We start from the raw sequence: 25,836 nt of genomic DNA on the forward strand, positions 1-25,836 counted from the left end.
CGTGTCTAATATGTGTCCCTATAATACACAATATACAGTGTCTAATATGTGTCCCTATAATACACGATATACAGTGTCTAATATGCGTCCCTATAATACACGATATACAGTGTCTAATATGTGTCCCTATAATACACAATATACCGTGTCTAATATGTGTCCCTATAATACACAATATACCGTGTCTAATATGTGTCCCTATAATACACGATATACAGTGTCTAATATGTGTCCCTATAATACACGATATACAGTGTCTAATATGTGTCCCTATAATACACGATATACCGTGTCTAATATGTGTCCCTATAATACACAATATACAGTGTCTAATATGTGTCCCTATAATACACGATATACAGTGTCTAATATGCGTCCCTATAATACACGATATACCGTGTCTAATATGTGTCCCTACAATACACGATATACAGTGTCTAATATGTGTCCCTATAATACACAATATACAGTGTCTAATATGTGTCCCTACAATACACGATATACAGTGTCTAATATGTGTCCCTATAATACACAATATACAGTGTCTAATATGTGTCCCTATAATACACAATATACAGTGTCTAATATGTGTCCCTATAATACACAATATACCATGAAGAGCGTAGCCTTCATAACCCGCGTCCTGCACCTGTTAAACCTGGACTAACGGCGCACTTAGCAGCGGCCTGTTTGTGTGCTCCGTCGCTAATGATCGTGGAGTTTGAAGGCGCCAATGATTGACCGTCGTGAGCGTGTGTGTGTGTGTGTTTGACCATGTGTGTGTGTGTGTTTGACCATGTGTGTGTGTGTGCGTGACCGTGTGTATGTGCGGACTCTGCTCCACCTGAACATCAGCCCGTGTCACACTCCATTAGCCCCTCGCTCCCCCCCTTTAAACCGCCGCGTTAACATTAAGGCGGCGTTCAATCATCGGTCGAGCCAGAGCGCCGACCGCCCGCTTCACGACGCCTTCGGTCGCTCCCCGCATTTCGTCCCCCCTGCCGCAAAAGAAATGCCCTCCCTTCCCGGCGTCCAGTAGGCGAATTCGCGCTTTTCCGATCGGGCGGTGAAAGTGAAGTTGGCGGATTGTAAAGATGTCGAATTCCACGGTGAACTTCTACGCGTCGCCGCAGTCCTTCAGCGCGTCGGACGTGGTCGTGATCGTCATTTACTTCCTGCTGAACCTGGCCGTGGGCATCTGGGTGAGTTACGCGTCGGGTTTGTGTGGCGGCGCATCGTCCCGCTTGTGTCTAACGATCGTCCCGTGGCAGTCGTCGTGCCGGGTGAGCAGAAACACGCTGAGTGGGTACTTCCTGGCGGGTCGCGACATGGCGTGGTGGCCGGTGAGTGTTTCCTTATTGTTTTTCCCTTCTTCTTCTTCTTCTTCTGCTTCTTCTGCTTCTTCTTCTTCTGCTTCTTCTGCTTCTGCTTCTTCTTCTTCTTCTTCTGCTTCTGCTTCTGCTTCTGCTTCTGCTTCTGCTTCTGCTTCTTCTGCTTCTTCTGCTTCTTCTGCTTCTTCTGCTTCTGCTTCTGCTTCTGCTTCTTCTTCTGCTTCTTCTTCTGCTTCTTCTTCTGCTTCTTCTTCTGCTTCTTCTTCTTCTTCTTCTGCTTTTTCTTCTTCTTCTTCTGCTTCTTCTTCTTCTTCTTCTTCTTCTTCTTCTTCTTCTTCTTCTTCTGCTTCTTCTTCTTCTGCTTCTTCTTCTTCTTCTTCTTCTTCTTCTTCTTCTTCTGCTTCTTCTTCTTCTTCTGCTTCTTCTTCTTCTTCTTCTTCTTCTTCTTCTTCTTCTTCTTCTTCTTCTGCTTCTGCTTCTGCTTCTTCTTCTTCTGCTTCTTCTTCTTCTGCTTCTGCTTCTGCTTCTTCTTCTTCTGCTTCTTCTTCTTCTTCTTCTTCTTCTTCTTCTTCTTCTTCTGCTTCTTCTTCTTCTTCTTCTTCTTCTTCTTCTTCTTCTGTGTTTAATGGCGCTTGGTATAAATAAAGTGTTACATTACCACCACCTACTGTAGTTGCACGTCTTCAAAGTATGTGTTTTACGCTGTACAGAAAAAATACATTTAAAACATTTAAAATTTAAAAAGGAGAGAAAGAAAGAGAGAAAAAATTAAAAAGGAGAGGAAGAAAGAGAGAGAAAGAGGAAATAAGGAGGAAATGAAAGAAAGAGGGAGAGAAAAAATGTAAAAGGAGAGGAAGAAAGAGAAAAAAGAAAGTGCGATATATCGGCCCTAATGAAGTTTCCCGATAACGATATTGAGACGGCTCCGTTCACACGCTGCAGGACCAATCGGATCGTTTTGACCTGAATATGACAAATGTGTGATTTTTATTTATTTTTTTAACGAGTGAAGTCACGATATAAAATGCCACCGTTACGATTATTGTGAGAAGAAAAGTCACAATTTAACGATTATTTGGCGATAATTGGAACGTGACAAAATAAAAATCCTTTGTTTTCTTAAATGTTTTCTACTTTATGAACTCAAACTTTCTGATGCAAAAGTAAAGTTATTGTGATATAAACTGCCACATAAAACTCGCTGTACTTTTAAGTACTTTTTGGGGTCCGGATTGAATAGAAATGACAGGATTTTGCTTCTAAAATTTCACGATTATTACTTTTTAGTTCTTACGATGATATTGTGACCTGAACAATCACGATTATCGATGAACCGCCAAAATCTGATCTTTTTCAAATGCGACTCAGTCTGAACAGATTTCTGGAATAAAACAAGTGCCACATTCTTTTTTTTATTGGAAAAGACGAGAATTAAACAGAAAAACCTTCCAAACGCTTCCAGAAAACTGCAACAAAGCTGGAAAGTGAAAATGAAATGGTTTTGTAAAGTGTGACAAAATATGGCAAAAGCTGAAGAGTCAACAGTCTTTGTCTTTATCCTGGTTTTGTCTTATTTCTTCTCCACCAGACGCTTCACGTTTCTTGGCTTTGCGCGTGAACAGATTTTGTTTCCGCGTCGACGACAAAAAAGACAGATTTGTGAAATTGAGCGGTAACATGTGCAGCGTGAACGTAGTCGAGGTTTAATGATCAAACGAATGTGAAACGTCTGTGAAAATGAGTCACAAAAGTGCAGAAAATATCATCTTTTTTTTCATCTTCCTTATTTTTAATCAGCTCTTTTTGTGGCATTTCTTTACCATAAACAATTTAATCGATATTCAAATGTATCACGATGTCATCTACATTTTGATATATTGTCCACATAACATGAGCTGACAGATATCAAGGACAGACATTTATGAATGACATTAATAATGCAATTTTGTCCAAACTGTATTGTATTTTAATTTAGAAATAAAGTTTGTCAGGTCTTATATTTTTACATTAAATGAATTATACACACATCACTGTCCTAAAGTGCATTAAAGTTGCCTAAATATGTTTATCAGAATTACTTTTTTAAACAAAATAATACTGAAATACAATACAATAGTTTTGTTTAAAAGAAAAAGTCAAATTTTTGTAGTTTTTTTAAAAATAAATAAAGTCTGATGTATTTATTTATCTTCTCAATAACAATAAATTGCTTAATTTAATGTGGCTTTGTGTATGTTTTCCTTTGATAAAAATAGGTAAATTGCAGCTGAAACGTCACTTTCCCTCTTTCTAATCATGTGCAATATTCAGAGTTACGTTTATTTGTAAAGCTCAATTTATACACGAATAATTCAAATTCAAAATGCATTCAAATCACAAAACGTAAATAATCCTTTTAAAATCCTTTCAACAGAACAGTTTTACGTCTACATTTGCCGAGTACTAACACTTCTAAAATACTGTATTTTTCCACTCTGGTAATATCCAAACGCCGTGTTGGTCTTTAAACGCCGTTAAAGATCAACAAAAAGAAAACTCGGGAAACGTGGCGCAAAGAAGCCGCCGCCCTCCAGAGTTCTGACATGCAGTCGATTACCGTATTTTCCGGACTATAAGTCGCACCAGCCAAAAAATGCATAACAGAGAAGAAAAAAAACATATATAAGTTGCACTGGAGAATGAAATGCAGTTGCAAGTGTGAAAATAACAAATAATATCACATATAAGTCGCACCGGAGTATAAGTATAAGTATGTAAGTATAAATATAAGTATAAGTTGCACCTCGGCCAAAACTATGAAAAAAGGTGCGACTTATAGTCCAGAAAATACGGCATTTGCAGTGTTAGATGTGTATTTCACAGTTTTCTACAGTGTTCTTGCTGTGTGTGTGTTTGTGTGTGTGTGTGTGTGTGTTTGTGTGTGTGTGTGTTATGTGTGTGTGTGTTTGTGTTTGTGTGTGTGTGTGTGTTTGTGTGTGTGCGTGTGTGTTGTGTGTGTGTGCGTGTGTGTTTGTGTGTGTGTGTTTGTGTGTGTGTGTTGTGTGTACGTGTGTGTTTGTGTGTGTGTGTGTGTGTGTGTTGTGCGTGTGTGTTTGTTTGTGTGTGTGTGTTGTGTGTACGCGTGTGTTTGTGTGTGTGTGTGTGTGTTGTGTGTACGTGTGTGTTTGTGTGTGTGTGTGTGTGTGTGTATTATGTGTGTGTTGTGTTGTCAGATCGGTGCGTCCCTGTTCGCCAGCTCAGAGGGTTCTGGTCTGTTCATTGGTTTGGCCGGAACTGGAGCGGCCGGAGGAATTGCCGTGGCGGGTTTTGAGTGGAACGTGAGTATTTCCTGTATTTGTACTCTCCTGTATTTGTATTCTCCTGTATTTGTATTCTCCTGTATTTAAATCTTGTTCTGTTTTATTGGGTTTATTTAATCTTTTTTTATTTATTTAATTATATTTAATTATGTTTAATTGTATTAATTGTACTAATTGTACTAATTGTATTAATTGTATTAATTGTATTTATTTTATTTATTTTATTTTATTTATTTTATTTATTTTATTTATTTTATTTATTTTATTTATTTTATTTATTTTATTTATTTTATTTATTTCTATTTTCTCTACATTATACTTGTAAAAACTAAAAATATATATATACTAAACTTAAATAAAGAGATTTACGTAGTCGTCAAATCAGTGCTTTTTTCTTTTTTCATTTATTTGACTTTTAAACATTTATTGTACACTGCATCGTACAGTGAGACTTTTTAAATACAATATCAACAAAGTAAAGGCTGAAATATTGTGTGGTTTATTTGTTTTTAATGCTTTGATTCAACTGGTCAGGAGATGGTACTAAATGCAGGTTTGTAAGGGATTTCTTCAGGCCTGTGTCATGGCCCCTCTGCTCTTCTGTTCTTCTGCCTCTGTCACAGGCCACGTATGTGCTGCTGGCGCTGGCCTGGGTCTTTGTTCCGGTCTACATCTCCTCAGGGGTCGGTCCTTATGCACATCACTCACACACAGGGGCTTCAGGGGCCAAAACGACAAATTAGAGCCGGTTCGGCAGGTGCTTCAGGGGCCAAAACGACAAATTAGAGCCGGTTTGGCAGGTGCTTCAGGGGCCAAATGACAAAGTAGAGCCGGTTCGGCAGGTGCTTCAGGGGCCGGTTCGGCAGGTGCTTCAGGGGCCAAAACAACAAATTAGAGCCGGTTCTGCAGGTGATGAATAAATTAAATTAAATTAAATTAAATTAAATTAAATTAATAATGAATAATGAATAAAATGAAATGGCTAGCAGTGCAGGGAACGTTATTAAAGCAACAGTGTGTAACCTGTATATCTTGAAACACAATGAAAAAATAAATAAAATAAATAAAATAAATAAAATAAATAAAATAAATAAAATAAATAAAATAAATAAAATAAATAAAATAAATAATTATACATTCATACATAACATTTGTTTAACGTTTCAAATAAATACCTTTGTCCAACAGTCTTAACATTTCCAACCTTCTCAAATTAGTTCTGTTTCGTTTGTGCAATGATTAAAACACTGAATAGTGGATTTCACAATCCCCGTGCTTTCCCAGATCGTGACCACGCCGGAGTACCTGGGCCGCCGGTTCGGAGGCGAGCGGATCCGCACATACCTCGCCGTCCTCTCCCTGCTGCTGTCCGTCTTCACCAAAATATCGGTACGAGCGCGCCGCGGGTTCATGTTCCCCTTTAAGGTTCATGACGTCTTGTCTTCTCTCAGACCGACCTGTACTCCGGAGCGCTCTTTGTCCAGGTGTGTTTGGGCTGGAACCTCTACCTGTCCACCATCCTCATGCTGGTCGTCACGGCGCTCTACACCATCGCAGGTAAAAGGAAACGGCATCAGGGAGAAATAACAAAAAGACGGTTGCAAAAACGATCAATTCAATCGATAATCGTGATCATTCAGGTCACAATATCATCGTAAGAACCAAAAAATAATAATCGTGACAATTTTAGAAGCAGAATTAAGTATTTGCTGTTCAATATACAGCCCAAAAAACAGACTTAAATGCAAAGAACTTTATTTAATCTTTATTTTGTCTATTTTTGTCTTGTTTGTCTTGTTTTTCCTCTGCCCATCAAAACCAAAGAACTAAACTAAAACATCCTTAGTTGTAAAATGGTTCAACTTGATTAAATTCCTCGCATGCGTTTGAGACAGACAGCAGTTTATGACCGTTCGCTCTTCAAGATTTACTTCATAAAATGAGAAAAAAACACTAAAAATAATGAATAGTCATGTGATTTATTATGTTACGTAAGAACGCGTCACATTTCAGAAAACTCGTGATGAAACGCGTCTACTTTCTGCAGCCGCGGAGAGTGACAAAGTACAACGAAGTAAAAGTACTGCATGTTTATCAGTGGATACTTTTACTCCACCACATTTGAGAGAAGGTATTTGTACTTTCCACCCCCACTACCGGACTCCAAAGTCAAAAGTGTTTTCCAGAGTCATCTTCAACACGCGTGACATTCGAACATAAAGTTGAGTTCAAATCCTGACACTGAAAATAATAAAATACACAAAAACATCTGGAAACATTGAGAAATTGATTGACATTGAAAAATACGTTTCACTCTTTACTCAAAAATCTGTGCCAAATACTTTTAATTTTAAATCTAAACGTAAACAATCTTTTGCTTACGTAGCGCTGTGTATGTGGTACTTTTACTTGAGTGACAAAGTACTTCTCCCACCACTGACCGTTTGTATGGAATGTTCTGTCTCATGTCATATTTCTGAGCGAGATGATTGGTTTAGAGCTCGTGTTGACGCACTTTGCTCCTAGAGTCAATAAAAGAACCTCATTAAACCATGTGACTGTTTGAAGCTGGAACAGTTTTTAAGACATTCGGAATAAATAACAACGTGATTCTGTTACTCAATCATTCTGTTTTCTGAAAAGGACGTTCCAAGTCTGATAACTATAATCTTTCCTCTCATGACGTGTTGTGTAATATCAAAGGCATTTTGATTCACATGATTCAGTCAGTCCTTTCCTCACAGACTCGTGAGGCTTTTTGTGTTTATAACTGTCAAAAATGATTATGTTTTTGTTCTTATGATTCGTTCATGACCTGAATAATCACGATGATCGATTAACCTCAGAATCTGGATGTGATTGATTGACAGTGATTGACATGTGTCTCCTCCCTCTCAGGCGGCCTCGCCGCCGTCATCTACACCGACACTCTGCAGACCTTTGTCATGATGATAGGAGCCATCATCCTGACAGTCACTGGTGCGTCTCCTTCAGCTGAAACGTCTCCTTCTTCTTCATCTGAAACATCTCATTCTTCTTCATCTGAAACATCTCCTTCATCTGAAACATCTCCTTCTTCTTCATCTGAAACATCTCCTTCTTCTTCATCTGAAACATCTCCTTCATCTGAAACATCTCCTTCATCTGAAACATCTCCTTCATCTGAAACATCTCCTTCTTCTTCATCTGAAACATCTCCTTCATCTGAAACATCTCCTCCTCCTTCATCTGAAACATCTCCTTCTTCTTCAACTGAAACATCTCCTTCTTCTTCATCTGAAACATCTCCTTCTTCTTCATCTGAAACATCTCCTTCATCTGAAACATCTCCTCCTTCATCTGAAACATCTCCTTCTTCAACTGAAACATCTCCTTCATCTGAAACATCTCCTTCTGCTGAAACATCTCCTCCTCCTCCATCTGAGACATCTCCTCCTCCTTCATCTGAAACATCTCCTCCTCCTTCGTCTGAAACATCTCCTTCTTCTTCATCTGAAACATCTCCTCCTTCATCTGAAACATCTCCTTCTTCTTCAACTGAAACATCTCCTTCATCTGAAACATCTCCTTCATCTGAAACATCTCCTTCATCTGAAACATCTCCTTCATTTGAAACATCTCCTTCATCTGAAACATCTCCTTCATCTGAAACATCTCCTTCATTTGAAACATCTCCTTCATCTGAAACATCTCCTTCTGCTGAAACATCTCCTCCTCCTTCATCTGAAACGTCTCCTTCATCTGAAACATCTCCTTCATCTGAAACATCTCCTTCTGCTGAAACATCTCCTCCTTCTTCATCTGAAACGTCTCCTTCATCTGAAACATCTCCTTCATCTGAAACATCTCCTTCTGCTGAAACATCTCCTCCTTCTTCATCTGAAACGTCTCCTTCATCTGAAACATCTCCTTCGTCTGAAACATCTCCTTCATCTGAAACGTCTCGTCCTCCACCCGCAGCCTTCAATGAGATCGGGGGCTATGGGAACCTGGCGCAGGCGTACAGCGTGGCCATCCCACGGAAGATCATCCCGAACAGCACGTGCCACCTGCCCCGCCCTGACGCCATGCACCTGTTCAGGGACGCGGTGACGGGCGACCTGCCCTGGCCCGGCATGACCCTGGGCCTCACCATCTTGGCCATGTGGTACTGGTGCAACGACCAGGTGGGCCGCAGGGGGGCCGCAGGGGGGCCGCAGGGGGCCGTAGGGGGGCGCAGGGGGGTGCAGGGGGCCGAAGGGGGATGCAGGGGGGTGCAGCGGGATGCAGGGGGGCGCAGGGGGGTGCAGGGGGATGCAGGGGGGCGCAGGGGGATGCAGGGGGGCGCCGGGGGGCGCAGGGGGAGAAGGGGGATGCAGGGGGGTGCAGCGGGATGCAGGGGGGCGCAGGGGGAGCAGGGGGATGCAGGGGGGCGCAGGGGGATGCAGGGGGGTGCAGGGGGGCGCAGGGGGGTGCAGGGGGATTCAGGGGGGTGCAGGGGGGTGCAGGGGGGCGCAGGGGGATGCAGGGGGATGCAGGGGGGCGCAGGGGGGCGCGCGACAAACAACGCGCTGAAAGCTCTTCTGTGGTTATTCTTGTGATTCGTTCTAAGCGTTTACAAAGAATACTTTTAAAAATACTGCCAGAATCTCCAGAATGTGGACAATTCCAGAACGAAGGCGAAATGAAGTAAAACATAATGACCCATAATAATCGTGTCGCATCCACAACTTTGTGTCTTTAAAACTAAACGTAGAAATGTCACTTCTCCACCGCAAATGACCGACATATACTACTTTCTAATTGTATTTAGCTTCACAAAGTATAAAAAAAAGTATAAATTGTCATGAGACATTTTATATAATTTAAAAAATAGTCATATCTGTATGTTAGATCAAATAATTACCTATTAAATTAAATAGATTTGTCACATTTTATGATATTCTGAGGCTATTTTGTTTATTCATTATTTTTACAAAGGTTTAAAGCGCCCCCTACAGGCCGGACGACTCTTTGAACTAAAACGCAGTTAAAATAAATATATTTAGAATTTTGCTAAAAATGATAAATATGTCATCACAGAATATTACATTTTTTTTGGTTTATAATTTTACTTCCTGTTTACAATCGATAACATCACACCAAGAAATTACCCAGCAAACACTGGGCCACAACTCATTGACAAATAAAAATATGAGAGCGACTTTATTTTGTTGAATTCATGTTTAGAGAGTCAAAAAGGTTGTTTCTTTTGTGTAAATTCAGCATAAACTTTGACTGGAATGAGTGTCCCTGGTGTGATGTCACTTCCTGTCATTTTCTAAAGATTTTTTTAACATTTTCTCCACAAATACCTGCTCGATTGGTGTAAAACTATCATTTATAAGTGCAACTGGTACAAATACACTAAATAAAGTCAGAATTAGACAACCGTAAAAACCTGTCGTCCGTCACTTTAAAGGTTTCTGTCGTAAACAAGTCTAAAACAAACGTCTCGCAGCGTTTTAGAGTCGACACGAGCAAACATTAAGAAGCGTTTCCTTTATTTACATTTTAGGTTAAACTTGACAAAGTCTGTACAAACTGTGTACTGCGAGTACTTTTCCGACTGCACTTTGTACTCGCACACTTTATTTTACAATATTTTTTTTATTACAAATGAATGGTACATTTAACGACCCGTTATTACACCCCTAAAAGAGATACGACACTGTAAACCGGACAGAGGGTCTGCTTTTTGTTCAGAAATATCAAAACACTCACACGTCTCACAAAGAGATGAAAACAAAGTGCCAGAGTTTGGACCAAAACACAATCACAAAAGTTAGAAGTCTCAAAGTCATGGATCTGTAAGTTATGGTTCATTTCTCTTTGTACCATATTTGTGTCTCGTTAGAGCAGATGCACTAAACAGGGTTATTCAACATGAGGCCCGGGGGCCGAAACAGGCCCTCCAAGCTATTTAATCCGGTCCACCACCCATCTTCCAAATACTGAAATGAAATAAAACGTCTTGTTTACTGGTTTAATTCTGGGTTAGCACTTTAGACCTGGTTTGGTCCTGGTTGGTTCTTGTTTAATCCTAGTTTGCCAAACAATGTTAGTGAAGCATTTTTTATGTTTTTTGTCACAAAAAATTATGTTATTTTACTTTTATTATATTAATATATTGAAATAGTGTTGGGAGGCGTGTTGTGCACCTCCGGCCCTGAGGCCTCGGGGAAATAACGCTGAATCGCTCTGCACAAAAGCAAACCCTGGTTTTGTGGCTTTATATATTTGCGTTTTTTATATATTTACAGTGCAGTCAGTGGAGAAAGAACTCCTTCAGTAACTGTCACTCAAACTGATCCAGATCTTATCAGACAATTACAGACAGACGCCTTATAACTCATAAATTAACCCGTGGCCCACATCATGTAAAAGGGCACTTAAGTGTTATAGCATCGGGGCCACTACAGACCCCCATAACAGAGGACTACAGACCCCCATAACAGAGAACTACAGACCCCCATAACAGAGGACTACAGACCCCCATAACAGAGAACTACAGACCCCCATAACAGAGGACTACAGACCCCCATAACAGAGGACTACAGACCCCCATAACAGAGGACTAAAGACCCCCATAACAGAGGACTACAGGCCCCCCCATAACAGAGGACTACAGGCCCCCCATAACAGAGAACTACAGACTCCCATAACAGAGGACTACAGACCCCCATAACAGAGGACTACAGACCCCCATAACAGAGGACTACAGACCCCCATAACAGAGGACTAAAGACCCCCATAACAGAGGACTACAGGCCCCCCCATAACAGAGGACTACAGGCCCCCCATAACAGAGAACTACAGACTCCCATAACAGAGGACTACAGACCCCCATAACAGAGGACTACAGGCCCCCCCATAACAGAGGACTACAGGCCCCCCATAACAGAGAACTACAGACTCCCATAACAGAGGACTACAGACCCCCATAACAGAGGACTACAGACCCCCATAACAGAGGACTACAGGCCCCCCCATAACAGAGGACTACAGGCCCCCCCATAACAGAGAACTACAGACTCCCATAACAGAGGACTACAGACCCCCATAACAGAGGACAACAGACCCCCATAACAGAGGACTACAGACCCCCATAACAGAGGACTACAGACCCCCATAACAGAGGACTACAGACCCCCATAACAGAGAACTACAGACCCCCATAACAGAGGACTACAGACCCCCATAACAGAGGACTACAGACCCCCATAACAGAGGACTACAGACCCCCATAACAGAGAACTACAGACCCCCATAACAGAGGACTACAGACCCCCATAACAGAGGACTACAGAGCCCCATTACAGACTGGTTCAGCTCTGGTCAGTTTGAAGGGGTCGACAGACGTAGTTGGGGGGTAAATCCTCCTGGTTTCATCTGTTTGCCTTGTTCATCTGAGGCACTTTCTTCTGCGACACTCCGGCTCGCGCCTTTAAGTGTTTTAAATTGCTGAGTTTGGAGAAGGAGACCCCCAAAAGTCCCGCAGCGGGGGGCTGCTCTCCCGACGACTGCTGGCTCTTCTTGTAGCCGGGGCTGTGTCGCCGCGGCGATCGGCCGGCTCGCGTCTGCGTGGCGGGGTTGGGCTGCAGCATCTGTGTTTGCCAGTATCTGTGCCCCCCGATCACGGGCGCTGCGGCGCCGCTCGGCCGGTGGAAACTCCCGGGCTTCGCCACGATGACTTTGGCCCGACTCGGAGATCTGGACCCCTCGAACAACTGCAGAGAAACGAGGGGTCGTTAGGGGCCGGACTTAACTAATGAGACAGTAACGCACACGGGTATACACTAATATACACGGATATACACAAATACACGGATATACACGGGTATACACAGGTATACACAGGTATACACGGATATACACGGGTATACACAGGTATACACGGATATACATGTATATACACTCAGATATACACTCGGATGAGGTGCAAATGCGAGGAATCGCAACTTAAAAAATGGGAAAAAGAAAAAAAAATTGCATTTCACACTTTTCACATATTTTTTATTCTGATAAATTATATTCTTGTATTTATTTTATTCTGTTTTGATGAATAGCCTCTGCCAAATCATGGTTCTTTGAGAAACATCTTATCACTTTTTTTTATAAAAACACAATGTTTTGTGCATATTATAAAAAAAATATGCAGCCTAAACTTTCAGATGCGATGAAACATATTTATTCCTTTGCAATTTGAACAATTTCAGAAGGTTTTTATTTTCAGAAAAGTCAACGGAAACAATTAACGTAATTTGACCTTTTACACACATACAAAAATAATGAACTGTAAAATGTCAAAGAAAAAAACTAAAAAATGGGCTCGATACTCAACACAATGACAATTTGAAAATCTTGTTGTTTTTTGCATTTTTTTGACATTCGTACTTCTCAACACTACATAATATTGTCTTCCTTATGTTGTCATGTCTTATACTAGTTCTGACAAAACTCAAGGCCTTTTGTCCCTCTCGTTTCATTACTAGTTTAACTTTGATTCAGATTTTATTTCCAATACTTTTGAATCCCACTGAACCGTTGATGCAGTGAAACAACTCAAATCCATTTCCCTTCTCGTGTTTAAACTCGTTGGTTCGACCTGGACTTTCCACTCGTTACTTATGTGTGCAAATAGTGTTTGAAGACTCATGACGTCGTCCCGTTCTCTCCCCCTGAAGGTCATTGTTCAGAGGTCGCTGTCGGCTAAGAACATGAGCCACGTGAAAGGAGCGTCCATCCTGGCGGCGTATCTCAAGTTCCTGCCCTTCATCTTCATCATCCTGCCGGGCATGATCAGCCGAGCGCTCTACCCAGGTGGGTCCGTCCCACACGCTCCCCGGGCACACGCCGGCAGGCTTTTAGATAAAGACCTGTCTTCCCGTATTTTGGACGGGGTGTTTTCAAATGTGAAAGGGCATTTTCGAGTGCAGGGACGGGGCCATTTTATTAATAAATCTTAGAAAAAAAGGGAATATATTATCATTAAATCGAGCCGGGAAGTGTTTGACAATAGTCCGCCGACAGTTTACTATTTATAAGTGAAAATTTGCATGCTGCGCGCTGATTGGTCGACGGAATTTGTGTGCTTGGCTCTGATTGGCTGCCGAGCCGTGGTTTGGAGAATGCCGAAGCTACTCGTTTTTCGCTTAGTCGACCCCCGAACCCCCGGACACAATTATTTAGACGTGGTGTTTTCAAATCCTAATCTAAAAGCCTGCACGCCGGGACTCGCCGAGCGCAGCGGAAAGCCACGCCCGTCGTCAGCTCTTTTCCCGTAAACACTGACCTGATGGGGAACTTCCTTTTAAGTTTATATAATGTTTATATCACGCGTTTTAGTTCATTTGAAGGATAACGATGTCACGTCTGAACATGTAGAACTGTAAACGCTCATACAATGTGCCGTTTATGTGCTCCACGTGTTCAAACGTGATATATTTTTCAGTTTTCTCGGAATAGAAACAGTAAAAATACAAAGGAAAAGTGACGTGGAGCGAGTAACTCAAACATTGTACTTCCACTCTTATGAAAATACATGTGTAATGGACTGTTTTTAGCTTTAATCATGGGAAACTGGTCATTTGGTGCTTATTTTATCTACTTTTGAGTCATTAAACCAGAGCGAAAGGTTAAATTGAAGAAAGATGATCAAAAACCCTGAAACTAAACGTCAATGACCTTTTTTTGTTTTGCTGGGCGAAACCAAGCAAATGTTCTTATGTTCTGGAAAATGAATTCAACTTAATCAAATTTGCAATAAGACGTGGCACAACGATGGTCCCGAGTTAACAACAACATGTTTTTATCCTTCAAAACCTCTGCGTATTTCCCCAAAGTCCAAAACAAACACGTTTCCATTTTGGAGCCGCAGAAAAACCGTCTTGCGTTATAAATATTACTCGAGATATTGGATTCTGAACAGGTCAATCTCACTGTTCTGATTAATGCACCTTCAGAGACGCCTGGTCAGCTCGGATTCTATAAAGTTCTTTCAAACCCTCGAGTTCCGATGAGCAGGAATACGATAGGACTATAACGCTCTGTCCGTATCGAAATGTGGCGGCTTCGGTGAGCGTGAACACGACGAGTAACGATCATAACGACGTCACATGTTCAACCACATCAACAGGTTTTCTTCATCATTTTCTGAGTCAAAGTTGTATTTCCACTGATTCCTGCGTGTTCGAGTTGATCCCGTTTTGTCCTGCAACTCAAGCTCCAGTGCTCAGAAAATTCCTGTTTTCACCTACCACCTATCCCCGCCCACATCCCCTGCACTTAGACTCTGAGTCACACACGTTGTCACACGATATTCAGTCGCCATTCTTCTAAAATAATAACATACAAATCTCAATCTGCTGCTCGCGACAGTGAAGTTACACTATGAAGAGGCGGAGCTTATCCGTTCTGCAGTCTTGAACAGGAAGTCAATGGACCGACCTCTATTACAAAGCCATTTTAGATCAACATTGCGTTTTACGATAAACAAAACTGTAAAATGGTGATTTACTCATGTTGTAGTTTAATATTAAGTTCCATAAAAAAGCATATTACGTCCCCTTTAAATCACACAGACGCTTCTGCTTTTGAAAAGGAAGTACAAGCCCACCAGCGGTCGCCGTACAGCAAATACCGTGTTTTCCGGACTATAAGTTGCACCTTTTTTCATAGTTTTAGCCGGGGTGCGACTTATACTTATATTTATACTTATATATTTATACTTGTACTCCGGAGCGACTTATACGCGACATTATTTGTTATTTTCACACTTGCAACCGCATTTCATACTCCAGTGCGACTTAAGTATGTTTTTTTCTTCTCTATTGTGCATTTTTTGGCTGTTGCGACTTATACTCCGGAAAATACGGTATTCCAAATAGATAACACTTGAAAATACACACGTGCACGAGCGCTCACCTGCCCGATGTGCCTGTGCGGCGACTGGAAGTTCTGCCGGCGCATCTGCTGCGACTGGCGAATGAGCGCCATGCTGTCCTCGGACTGCGTGGACTCCCTCAGGTCCAACATGCTCTGGGAGAAGCGCGCCATCACGTTCAGCCCGTCTCCCTGGCGAGGCCCCTGGTTCGAGCCCGACGTCGCTCCGTTCGCGAGCAGCTCCTTCCGCTGGTCCGCCGGGGCGTCGTAGAACTCCTCCTCGGACCCCGTGGAATTGCTGGACGGGGCCTCGGTAACCCCCCGGTCGCAGATGACTTTGGTGCTGTCCTGGCTGTCCTCCTCGTTGCTGACGGACTCCGTCTCCTCTCGCTGGGACTGAAGCCGGTGGCGGGTCATTATAATCTCCTCCGGTTCGGTCTTTTTGGCGGTCAGGTCCTTGTCCGCTTGGTCCATCTTCACTAATGTCACCTGGGCTTCTGCGGGCATCTCCGGAGACGCCGTGTCTATCACTAACTGCAAAGTGCGACGCTTGGGGACAGGAGGTGCCGCTGGTTGTGATTCCACTTCCTGCTTGGCTGTGTCCATTGGCGGTTGAGTCTCTGTAAGCGTCTTCTGCGTTGGAACCTCTTGGCTCGGTGGCTCGTTGTCTTTTTCAAGCTCCTTTTTGCCATCCACCTTGTCATTACTCGCCGGGGCTAAAGTTGTCACCTCCGCTGGTTTTGTAGCCTCCGTAATTCTTAATTCTCCGACGTTCTCTGCCTTTTCAGCGGGAGTCGAGGCGGGTTTTTCCTCTTTTTTCGCCGGCGCGAACAGCGGCGAAGTAAACCGTATCGCTTGGCTCACCTCAAACCTTTCCGACCTTTGCAAGTGAACCTGGTTGGCTCTTTTTTCGTCTCGAATGTTTATGAAGCCGATCACGTCTTTGGGAGGGTCCGGGTCGGGCCACGTGGGGAGATACGGAATCATGTACGCCTTTTCCAGATGCGCTAATCCCGGATGCAAGGGCGGCTCCTCCTGGACCTCCCGCAGTCGACTTTTCATTATTCTCATTCCCGTGGGGAGCCGGGAACTGGAATTCGGTTTGCTGGAGTTCCGGTCGGAGGAGGTGGGGCTTATTTGGTTCCCCGCGGCGACCAGCGCGTACTTGGGGTTGATGAGCTTGCGGGCCACGCTCGCCGAGACGGGTGTCGGGGCGGCCTGCGGCAGGGGTTCGGGGACGGGCTCGTCGGCCAGCGGGATCTTGCCGAGCGACACGCCCCGGGACTGGAGGTAGAGCTCGCGGAACTGGAGGTCAAAGGTCTCCATGGCCTGCCCCGTGATGACCGTGATGACGTTCCGGTCCAGGCGAGATGAGGACCAGGTGTAGCTGAAAGGAACACGCATATTTAGTCTCGAATACGAACGCTGTGGCGCAAACTACAGTACAGATCAATCGCCAGACAGGGAAAAAAACGATTACACGCACACTTAGTCAGCATCTTGTGAATTCTAATGCCCTCGCACGATTGTTGAATGCACTTCCTTGTTTGGGGGATGAATAGCACTGTCAGCACGGGCTTGGTTACAGGCCAATGTGGAATGCAGTGAAAAAAAAGGGGAACCGGATCACCAGATGTATTACTGAGCAGCCGTGTCAGAATCCCAGAAACAAAAGACTCTTGTATTTGGAACCCTCGCACATTAGCGATCAAATAAAAACACACATCTAGTATTGTCTGGTACCGTCTCGTTAACTGTACCTCGCATGTAAACAGCCGAGTGCGGCGAAAAATGTGGGGGAAAAAACAGGAAACCGAACTAAGCATTTGGAACGGTGCGTCAGAGGCAAAAGGAAATGACTAGTAATAGAATCATCATGTGAGTACCGTATTCCCCGGACTATAAGTCGCACCTTTTTTCATAGTTTTGGCCGGGGTCCGACTTATACTCATATTTATACTACTACAGTGCGACCTATATATGTTTTTTTCTTCTCTACTATGCATTTTTTGGCTGGTGCGACTTATACTCCGGAAAATACGGTAGCTGTTACCACTTACTAAATTCAATGAAAGATATTAAAGCGGATTTTGATGAGCTTTTAAATATGTCATAACTGTTCCCTCATTATTCGTGTGCTGCATCTGAGGCTCGTACCCCCTGTCCCCACCCACATCCCTGTTGCACTTATTTGAAAACAACTGTGTCAAACATGTGGGGTTCATAAATGTTCCGTAACCGTTCTTAAAAAGATAAAAACAATGACAATCCGCTGCGTGTTACGGTGAAATGTCACTTGCGTTGTACCAGAAAAAGCACGGTGTCAGAGTCTCTTCTCAAACAGGAAATGAACGGTGTTGGTGCAGTCCTGGTTTGTACCTGTACGACCCCGAGATGGCTCTGTCTCCATCCACCAGGAGGAACTTCTCTTTCAAAGATCCTCGCACTTTCTGAGCCGAGCGTGTCAGAAACTCCACACCTCCGCAACTGCGCACGCGTAGGTTCTGGAAACGTATAGAGAAAATACATGGTAGGGCGGCGATAAAGGGCGTAGATGCAGGAACAATGCTTGTTTATGTATAATGCCATCACAATGTTGGCGGACTCGGTTCGGCGCTAAAGCTGCATGAACAGCAGGTGCTTGCGCTGATGCCACGCCCTGTGCAGTTTGTCTTTTGCCCTGCAATAAAGGGTGCGGTTGCTGGCAGCGAGCTCTGTGCTAAATCTCAGAGGAGACGCTAATCCTTGATGTCGTAAACGCTGTTACGATCTAGATTTCACGATCAGCCAAACAATGAACAATGAACGAGGAAAGAAAAAGTGAGAGCGATAACAACCTTCAGAGAGGAAAAGTGACAAAAGTGACAACAGTTTCACAAGCGCTAATTGTTTTCCGTCGCTAGCAAACCGGCCTGAAGCGATAACAAAGGGATTCCAGTAACTCGACGAGCTGGTGCTTGCACCTTTTCCCGCCGTGCCTGCAAAAACCTGCTCTACGAAGGTCGACGGGTTCGCGCTCGCGCTGGAGACCGAAGTCACGTGCATGAGAATAACAAGCTTTGCATCCAAACACGGCGCCGGTGTCGATACCTTCAGGTGCCCGCGATGCATATCTGCTCGGCCGCACATGGAGAGGAAGCAGGGGACCGAGGCCGTGTCGATGATGATGTACACGGGGATTCTGCGCTTGTAGGACGCGTCCAGCAGGTCGCGGAAGATATCCACGTCTGTGAAAACGTCCATGACCACGGCGATCACCTGCGAGGGGGAGAAATGTGTTTGATCAGGAAAGAATTTGGTGGTCCAAAAATAAATAAATACACGAGAAATTAAAATACCATATTTTCCGGACTATAAGTCGTTAAGTTTTCATAGTTTTGGCCGGGGTACGACTTATACTTATATTTATACTTATACTCCGGAGCGACATGTGGTATTATTTGTTATTTTCACACTTCACACTGTTTTTTTCTTCTCTATTATGCATTTTTTGGCTGGTGCGACTTATACTCCAGTGCGACTTATATATGTTTTTTTCTTCTCTATTATGCATTTTTTGGCTGGTGCGACTTATACTCCAGTGCGACTTATATATGTTTTTTTCTTCTCTATTATGCATTTTTTGGCTGGTGCGACTTATACTCCAGTGCGACTTATATATGTTTTTTTCTTCTCTATTATGCATTTTTTGGCTGGTGCGACTTATACTCCAGTGCGACTTATATATGTTTTTTTCTTCTCTATTATGCATTTTTTGGCTGGTGCGACTTATACTCCAGTGCGACTTATATATGTTTTTTTTTCTTCTCTATTACGCATTTTTTGGCTGGTGCGACAACTCTGGAAAATACGGTAAGCTAATTTAAGCGCTAAACTAAACAGAGAACATTTCTGACGTCGCATTTTCCCCGACTATTAAACACATTTCCTGGCTAAAGTGCAGTTGTGCGGGACAGTCCGGGTCCTCTTGTTCGGGGGTCAGTGCGTGGCTTATGGGTTAATGCCGTCGTGTCATTCGTTTGCAGACGTTAAGAGACATTCTTTTCACACGTGTCGACAGGCTCGTTAGAGATGAGCGACGTGCAGGTCGGGCACGTGCGGCGGGATGTAGGGCAAGGAGAAGCCCTGGAATGTGCCACAAGGCCGTGCGAAAGTGAAAAGACACATGATCTATGAGGTATTTGACCGTGTGCTTTGGCAACATGTATGAATTTATGTTTGTGTGCAGCGGAAAAGGGACTTATTGGTTAATCACGGCTTGTTCAGAGTGGATTTGCAGCGTCTCTAGTTTAACCTGGGCCTAGATGACCTAAACATACACTTTATTAGTTCTTTCAACGTTTTTAATTTAACCACTGGGACGCGTTCACATTTGTACTCGTTTGGTCCCAGTTTTAGACCTGGTTTAACCCTGATCTTGTCCATGTTTAGTTTCTGGTTTAGTCCTAGTTTAGTCCCAAACCCTCACATGCTGGAACTTGTCTTTGTTTATTCCATTTTGTCCACATCTGATAAAAGGGAACTCTCCAGCTGCATTATACCTTTAAAAATAAAGGTATAACGCTTATTTCATGTCAAATGCATCATTCTGGAAGCATCAGGCTCAGTTTGTTCTGCTAAAATTAAATTAAAAAAGAATAGGACTTTTACATGGATTCCACCTGGACATTTTTGCTTTATTACAAGTTTAATAAAGCAAACGTTATAACTCATTTATAGTGAATTTATCAGCTTCACTCATTCATATATTTAACAAATTCAAAGGCTGATTTCCTCTGTGCTGAGCTTTTTTCTACTTAGAGTAAAACAGTCCAAAACTACAGAGTCTCGGCTTCAGAAAGAGCCAATTGTTTGTTCAGAAACAGCTTCAGTTTTAATTGGGGCTCATTTTAGTCAGGCCCTGAGCGTAAGGCTGTGTTTGTGCCAGTCTAATGAAGCCCAACACATCTTATTCAGGCCTACGTGGAGTTTGGAAAGAAATGAGGCTTTGGCAGTTAAAAAACCATCAGAGACAAAGAGCTACTGGACTTTTTAATGGTTTTTATCGACGGAAATCTTCTGTTTGTTACAGGGAAATGCCACTAGAGGCGGGGCTTATCGGCTTTTTTGATCAACATCCCAATTAACGCTGGACAAAACACAAAATGATAATCTGCTTATGATGTAGTGCAATACAAAGTGTCGTAAATATATACAGCCTCATACGTCTCCTTTAATGTGTCCGTGTTTCCTGTCTGTTCTGTGTCAGTTGACCCACAGAAGCACTTCTTATGGAGTGTTGCATGCAGGTATAGTCCCCACACCGCGGCCTATAGTCCCCACACCGCGGCCTATAGTCCCCACACCGCGGCCTATAGTCCCCACACCGCGGCCTATAGTCCCCACACCGCGGCCTATAATCCCCACACCGCGGCCAATAGTCCCCACACCGCGGCCAATAGTCCCCACATAGTCCCCATACCGTGGCCTATAGTCCCCACATAGTCCCCATACCGTGGCCTATAGTCCCCACACCGCGGCCAATAGTCCCCACACTGCGGCCAATAGCTATAGTCCCCACACCGCGGCCTATAGTCCCCACATAGTCCCCATACCGCTGCCTATAGTGCCCCCACCGCAGCCTATAGTCCCCACACCGCGGCCAATAGTCCCCACACTGCGGCCAATAGCTATAGTCCCCACACCGCGGCCTATAGTCCCCACATAGTCCCCATACCGCTGCCTATAGTGCCCCCACCGCAGCCTATAGTCCCCACACTGCGGCCAATAGTGCCCCCACCGCAGCCTATAGTCCCCACACTGCGGCCAATAGTCCCCACACCGCGGCCTATAGTCCCCACACCGCGCGGCCTATAGTCCCCACACCGCGCGGCCTATAGTCCCCACACCGCGCGGCCTATAGTCCCCACACCGCGCGGCCTATAGTCCCCACACCGCGCGGCCTATAGTCCCCACACCGCGGCCAATAGTCCCCACACCGCGGCCTATAGTCCCCACATCGCGGCCTATAGTCCCCACACCGCGGCCTATAGTCCCCACACCGCGGCCTATAGTCCCCACACCGCGCGGCCAGTCCCCACACCGAGCGGCCAGTCCCCACACCACGGCCTATAGTCCCCACACCGCGGCCTATAGTCCCCACACCGCGGCCTATAGTCCCCACACCGCGGCCTATAGTCCCCACACTGCGGCCAATAGCTATAGTCCCCACACCGCGGCCTATAGTCCCCACATAGTCCCCATACCGCGGCCTATAGTCCCCACACCGTGGCCTATAGTCCCCACACCGCGGCCTATAGTCCCCACACCGCTATAGTCCCCACACTGCAGCCTATAGTCCCCACATCGCGGCCTATAGTCCCCACACCGCGGCCTATAGTCCCCACACCGCGGCCTATAGTCCCCACACCGCGGCCTATAGTCCCCACACCGCGGCCTATAGTCCCCACACCGCGGCCTATAGTCCCCACACCGCGCGGCCTATAGTCCCCACACCGCGGCCTATAGTCCCCACACCGCGGCCTATAGTCCCCACACCGCGGCCTATAGTCCTTACACCGCGCGGCCTATAGTCCCCACACCGCGCGGCCTATAGTCCCCACACCGCGCGGCCTATAGTCCCCACACCGCGCGGCCTATAGTCCCCACACCGCGGCCTATAGTCCCCACACCGCGCGGCCTATAGTCCCCACACCGCGGCCTATAGTCCCCACACCGCGGCCTATAGTCCCCACACCGCGGCCTATAGTCCCCACACCGCGCGGCCTATAGTCCCCACACCGCGGCCTATAGTCCCCACACCGCGGCCTATAGTCCCCACACCGCGGCCTATAGTCCCCACACCGCGGCCTATAGTCCCCACACCGCGGCCTACCTTCTGCGCGGAGGCGATGCTCTTGCGCACCACCTCCTTGATGTGCGTCTGGCCGTCTGAGGGGGGCTGCGTGTGCACGTTCACGCGCGTCACCCCACGGTATGATGTCGCCTCGGGCCAGCCCAAGTCCAGCTCTGCCACGGAGAACTCGGAGCGGTCCGGCCAATACTGGAGCGAGATCTCATCCTCCCCGGCCCCAGGGGTCAGGTTGCCCGGCCCAGGGGTCAGGTTGCCCAGCCCAGGGGTCAGGGCGCCCGGTCCTGGGGTCATGGGGGTGTCCGGTCTCTGGTGGTTCTCGTGTCCGGGCCGGTACAGCTCCACGTAGTTCTCTATCCGGTCCAGCTCCGCGTCAGAGAGGAACTGGCGCACGTCGTGAGTCTTGATGAAGTCCATGAAGGCCTCGCGCCCGCCGTTGACCAGCTCCTCCACCGCGAGCCGCTGGTCCTCACTGTAGAAGAACTCGGCTTTGCTCTCGTTCACGCGCCAGTTGACGTGGTGGTTGTCCAGGCACTGGACCTGGGACAGCGCCATGGTCCCGACACCAGAGGCTCCGAGCCGCTTCAACGGTCCGCGGGGTCAGAGAGGGTGACAGTCCTGTTTGTCATGAGCGCTGACCAAAACAGTGTCCGCGTGATCCGGGCTCGTGGGCGCGTCAACACGCCAGTTTCATCAGAGAAATAAAGGCTCCACGGCGCCTGCAGCCGCGCGCCTCTGCGAGTGTCCGGACTGTGTCGGGATTGTGTCAGGACTGTGTCAGCACCGGGAGAACAACCCTCTGTCTCTGCACGACACGCCTTCACCTGACGCGCACGGGGCCAATTCACCTGCGCGGCCCGCGTGACTGAGGCTCCCCGGGGCCCGGCGCGCGCGCGGGTGTGTTCACTGTGATGCGCGTCTGAGCGGGACAGGTCCAGGTCCAGGTCTCAGCGGGACATGTAGGTCCAGGTCTCAGCGGGACATGTAGGTCCAGGTCTCAGCAGAGCCACGCACGCACCCTCACTCCTGTAAAACTCACTTCTCCTTTGTCCGGGGCGCAGCCGCTCACACGTCACGATGGCAACGTGTTGACTTCCCTGAAAGAGACAGAACCTCTGTAAAGTCCGCGTCCCGTGCCCTGTGCTCCATTTGAGCCGCAGACGCGTCCAGATCCCGCGGGACCGTCCAGTAGACTGCAGTCGGTCGGTTTGTGTTAAGAATTTGTCAACGGAAGCTCGATTACCGGGGGCAGAGAGGGGGAGAGTCGGTCAGGAAAAAGAGAGAGGGTTAACTCCACCCTCCAGCCCCGTGTGTGTGTGTGTGTGTGTGTGTGTGTGTGTGTGTGTGTGTATGTGTGTGTGTGTGTGTGTGTGTGTCTGTGTGATTATAAAACCTTCCCAGAATACTGAGTGCATGTTTGTGCAGAAAGTACTGGCAGCTTCAGTGAGGCAGAATGTGTGTGTCTGTGTGTGTGTGTGTGTGTGTGTGTGTGTGTGTCTGTGTGTGTGTGTGTCTGTGTGTGTGTGTGTGTGAGTGTGTGTGTGTCTGTGTGTGTGTGTGTCTGTGTGTGTGTGTGTGTGTGTGTCTGTGTGTGTGCATGTGTGTGCATGTGTGTGTGTCTGTGTGTCTGTGTGTGTGTGTTTAATGGACAAAGCAGCCCTTCTCCTGACCACTGAGCGTCTTCAGAGTGTATCATGTTACACACAGGGGTGTTTCTTCTGGATGTGGTGTTTTGGGGCCCCTGTGAGGCCCCTGCGAGGCCCCTGCGGGGTCCGCGTTCGTTCTGTACTGATGCAAAGGCTGCGGGAAGTTTTGGCCTCATCATCTTAAGTAATTTAAAGGAATTGTGGAGGATTTTTTGGCGTCAAATCTGAGTCTCATTTCCTCGTGAACAGTGAACAGTCGAGTAGTTCATTCACATGTCAATCACGCACCTACTGCACACCTGCAGCCTCGTCCCCATAGCAGCACGTTTCCATGGCTGCGCATGCGTGGTTGATATGCCGGTGTGTGTTTAGCGAGTTCCTTCGGTGTACAGGCTGAAGGACGACAGAGGAAGACTGTGTTCGAGCTCAAAAGAGACGGAAATCTGCTGAGATGAGAAATGATGTGATCTGTCGCTAATAAACAAACACACGTGTAGCAGCGCGGCTGTTGCGTGCTTCTGCATGAGTTTGCGCATGCACACTTTTCTAAAAGTCGCATGAGTTCTCAAATCGGCAAAAAAATCCTCCACTTATCATGAGCTATATTTTGATGGATTCATGCATGTTTGAGTAATCCTCAACTGAGGCTCGAGGGCTGGGAAAATGTCTGTTTTCACCTGCCCCCTATCCCCGCCTCTGTAATAACCTATTACAACCAAGTAAAAGACAAGTCTCTGCTCGCGATGGTGAAATGCAGCTATGAAAAGCTGATCAAGTTTGCATTTACAACAGGAAGTCAATGGTCCAGTTTCTATTCTTACAGCGCCCCCTACAGGCCGGACCACTCATTGAACAAAAATGCAGTGAAGATGAATATATTTAGAATTATGCTAAAAAAATATATTAAAAAAAGATCACAGAATAGCACATTATTAAGGTTTTTAACGTCACTTCCTGTTTAGAATTGATGACATCACACTGGGAAATTACCCATTAAACACTGGACAAAAATGTGACAATTTTTTTGATTTGACAAATAGAAATATATGAGAGCGACTTTATTTTGTTGAATTAATGTTTGGAGTCAAAAAAGTAGTTTTTTTTGTGTAACTTCTGCATAAACTTTGACTGGACTGAACGTCCCTTGTGTGATGTCACTTCCTGTCACAGATTTTTCAACATTTTCTCCACAAATACCTGCTCCATTGGTGTAAAACTCTAATTTATATGTACAACAGGTATAAACACACCACATAAAGTCACAATTAATCAATCGTGAAAACCTGTCAGAGGCACTTTAATCCAGTTTAGATCCAATATTTTGCAGTTTAAATGACCGATATGAATAACGATCTATGCACGTTATAGTTTACTGCAAAGTATTGGGGGAAAGTGCTATCACGACGTGACGATGTACTTCTTCTGCAGACTCGGTGGGATGCGTGGACCCCGAGGAGTGTGTCCGTGTGTGTGGGGCCGAGGTCGGGTGCTCCAACATCGCCTTCCCCAAACTGGTCATCGAGCTCATGCCAAGCGGTGAGGACTGCAGGGAACAGAACCCGTCGCTTCCTTGTAATAGTGAGAGGAAACGCTCGCTCTGCTCTGCCGTATTATCCCTGCACTTATTTGACCTGGTATTTCCGCACGATAAAACGACCGCTACGACGCGTTCTTGGCATCGTCGTGTTTCGATAATCGCCCTCGTTATCTGGACTGTACAGAGTCTCAGGGTGTGTTCAGGTCTGCACATTCACCGCATTAAAAGTGGGATTAAACCAGGACTAAACCTGGACTAGACCAGGACTAAA

The 25,836-nt window shown here is 45.5% G+C and overlaps 2 protein-coding genes across 3 annotated transcripts in view; one reads left to right on the forward strand and one right to left on the reverse strand.

Annotated features, from left to right (window-relative positions):
- Positions 1-1,271: 1,271 nt before the first annotated feature.
- The window catches only part of slc5a10 (solute carrier family 5 member 10), a 43,763-nt gene continuing 19,198 nt past the window's right edge, over positions 1,272-25,836 (forward strand). The window contains exons 1-9 of the mRNA XM_072464025.1: positions 1,272-1,343; positions 4,544-4,648; positions 5,254-5,313; positions 5,915-6,019; positions 6,082-6,187; positions 7,529-7,609; positions 8,591-8,796; positions 13,336-13,471; positions 25,457-25,564. Coding sequence (XP_072320126.1) covers positions 1,329-1,343; positions 4,544-4,648; positions 5,254-5,313; positions 5,915-6,019; positions 6,082-6,187; positions 7,529-7,609; positions 8,591-8,796; positions 13,336-13,471; positions 25,457-25,564 — 922 coding nt within the window. The 5' untranslated portion in view covers positions 1,272-1,328. The remainder of the gene's footprint in view (positions 1,344-4,543; positions 4,649-5,253; positions 5,314-5,914; positions 6,020-6,081; positions 6,188-7,528; positions 7,610-8,590; positions 8,797-13,335; positions 13,472-25,456; positions 25,565-25,836) is intronic.
- Positions 11,808-22,937, reverse strand: fam83gb (family with sequence similarity 83 member Gb). 2 transcript variants are annotated; one of them, XM_072464022.1, is made up of 6 exons: positions 22,656-22,937; positions 22,407-22,613; positions 18,623-18,790; positions 17,912-18,036; positions 15,575-16,919; positions 11,808-12,378 (listed from the first exon to the last, which is right to left on the reverse strand). In XM_072464022.1, the coding sequence occupies exons 1-6, from the start codon at positions 22,935-22,937 to the stop codon at positions 12,037-12,039; spliced, it is 2,469 nt and encodes an 822-aa protein (XP_072320123.1). In that variant the 3' UTR covers positions 11,808-12,036. The 2 variants fall into 2 exon arrangements, with proteins under 2 accessions (XP_072320123.1, XP_072320122.1); XM_072464021.1 differs by having other exon boundaries at positions 11,809-12,378; positions 22,407-22,937.

Source organism: Eucyclogobius newberryi, unplaced genomic scaffold (genome assembly GCF_026437365.1).
Source record: "Eucyclogobius newberryi isolate DKJ021-1_F unplaced genomic scaffold, fEucNew1.0.hap1 SCAF_4, whole genome shotgun sequence".
Classification (NCBI taxonomy): Eukaryota; Metazoa; Chordata; class Actinopteri; order Gobiiformes; family Gobiidae; genus Eucyclogobius; species Eucyclogobius newberryi.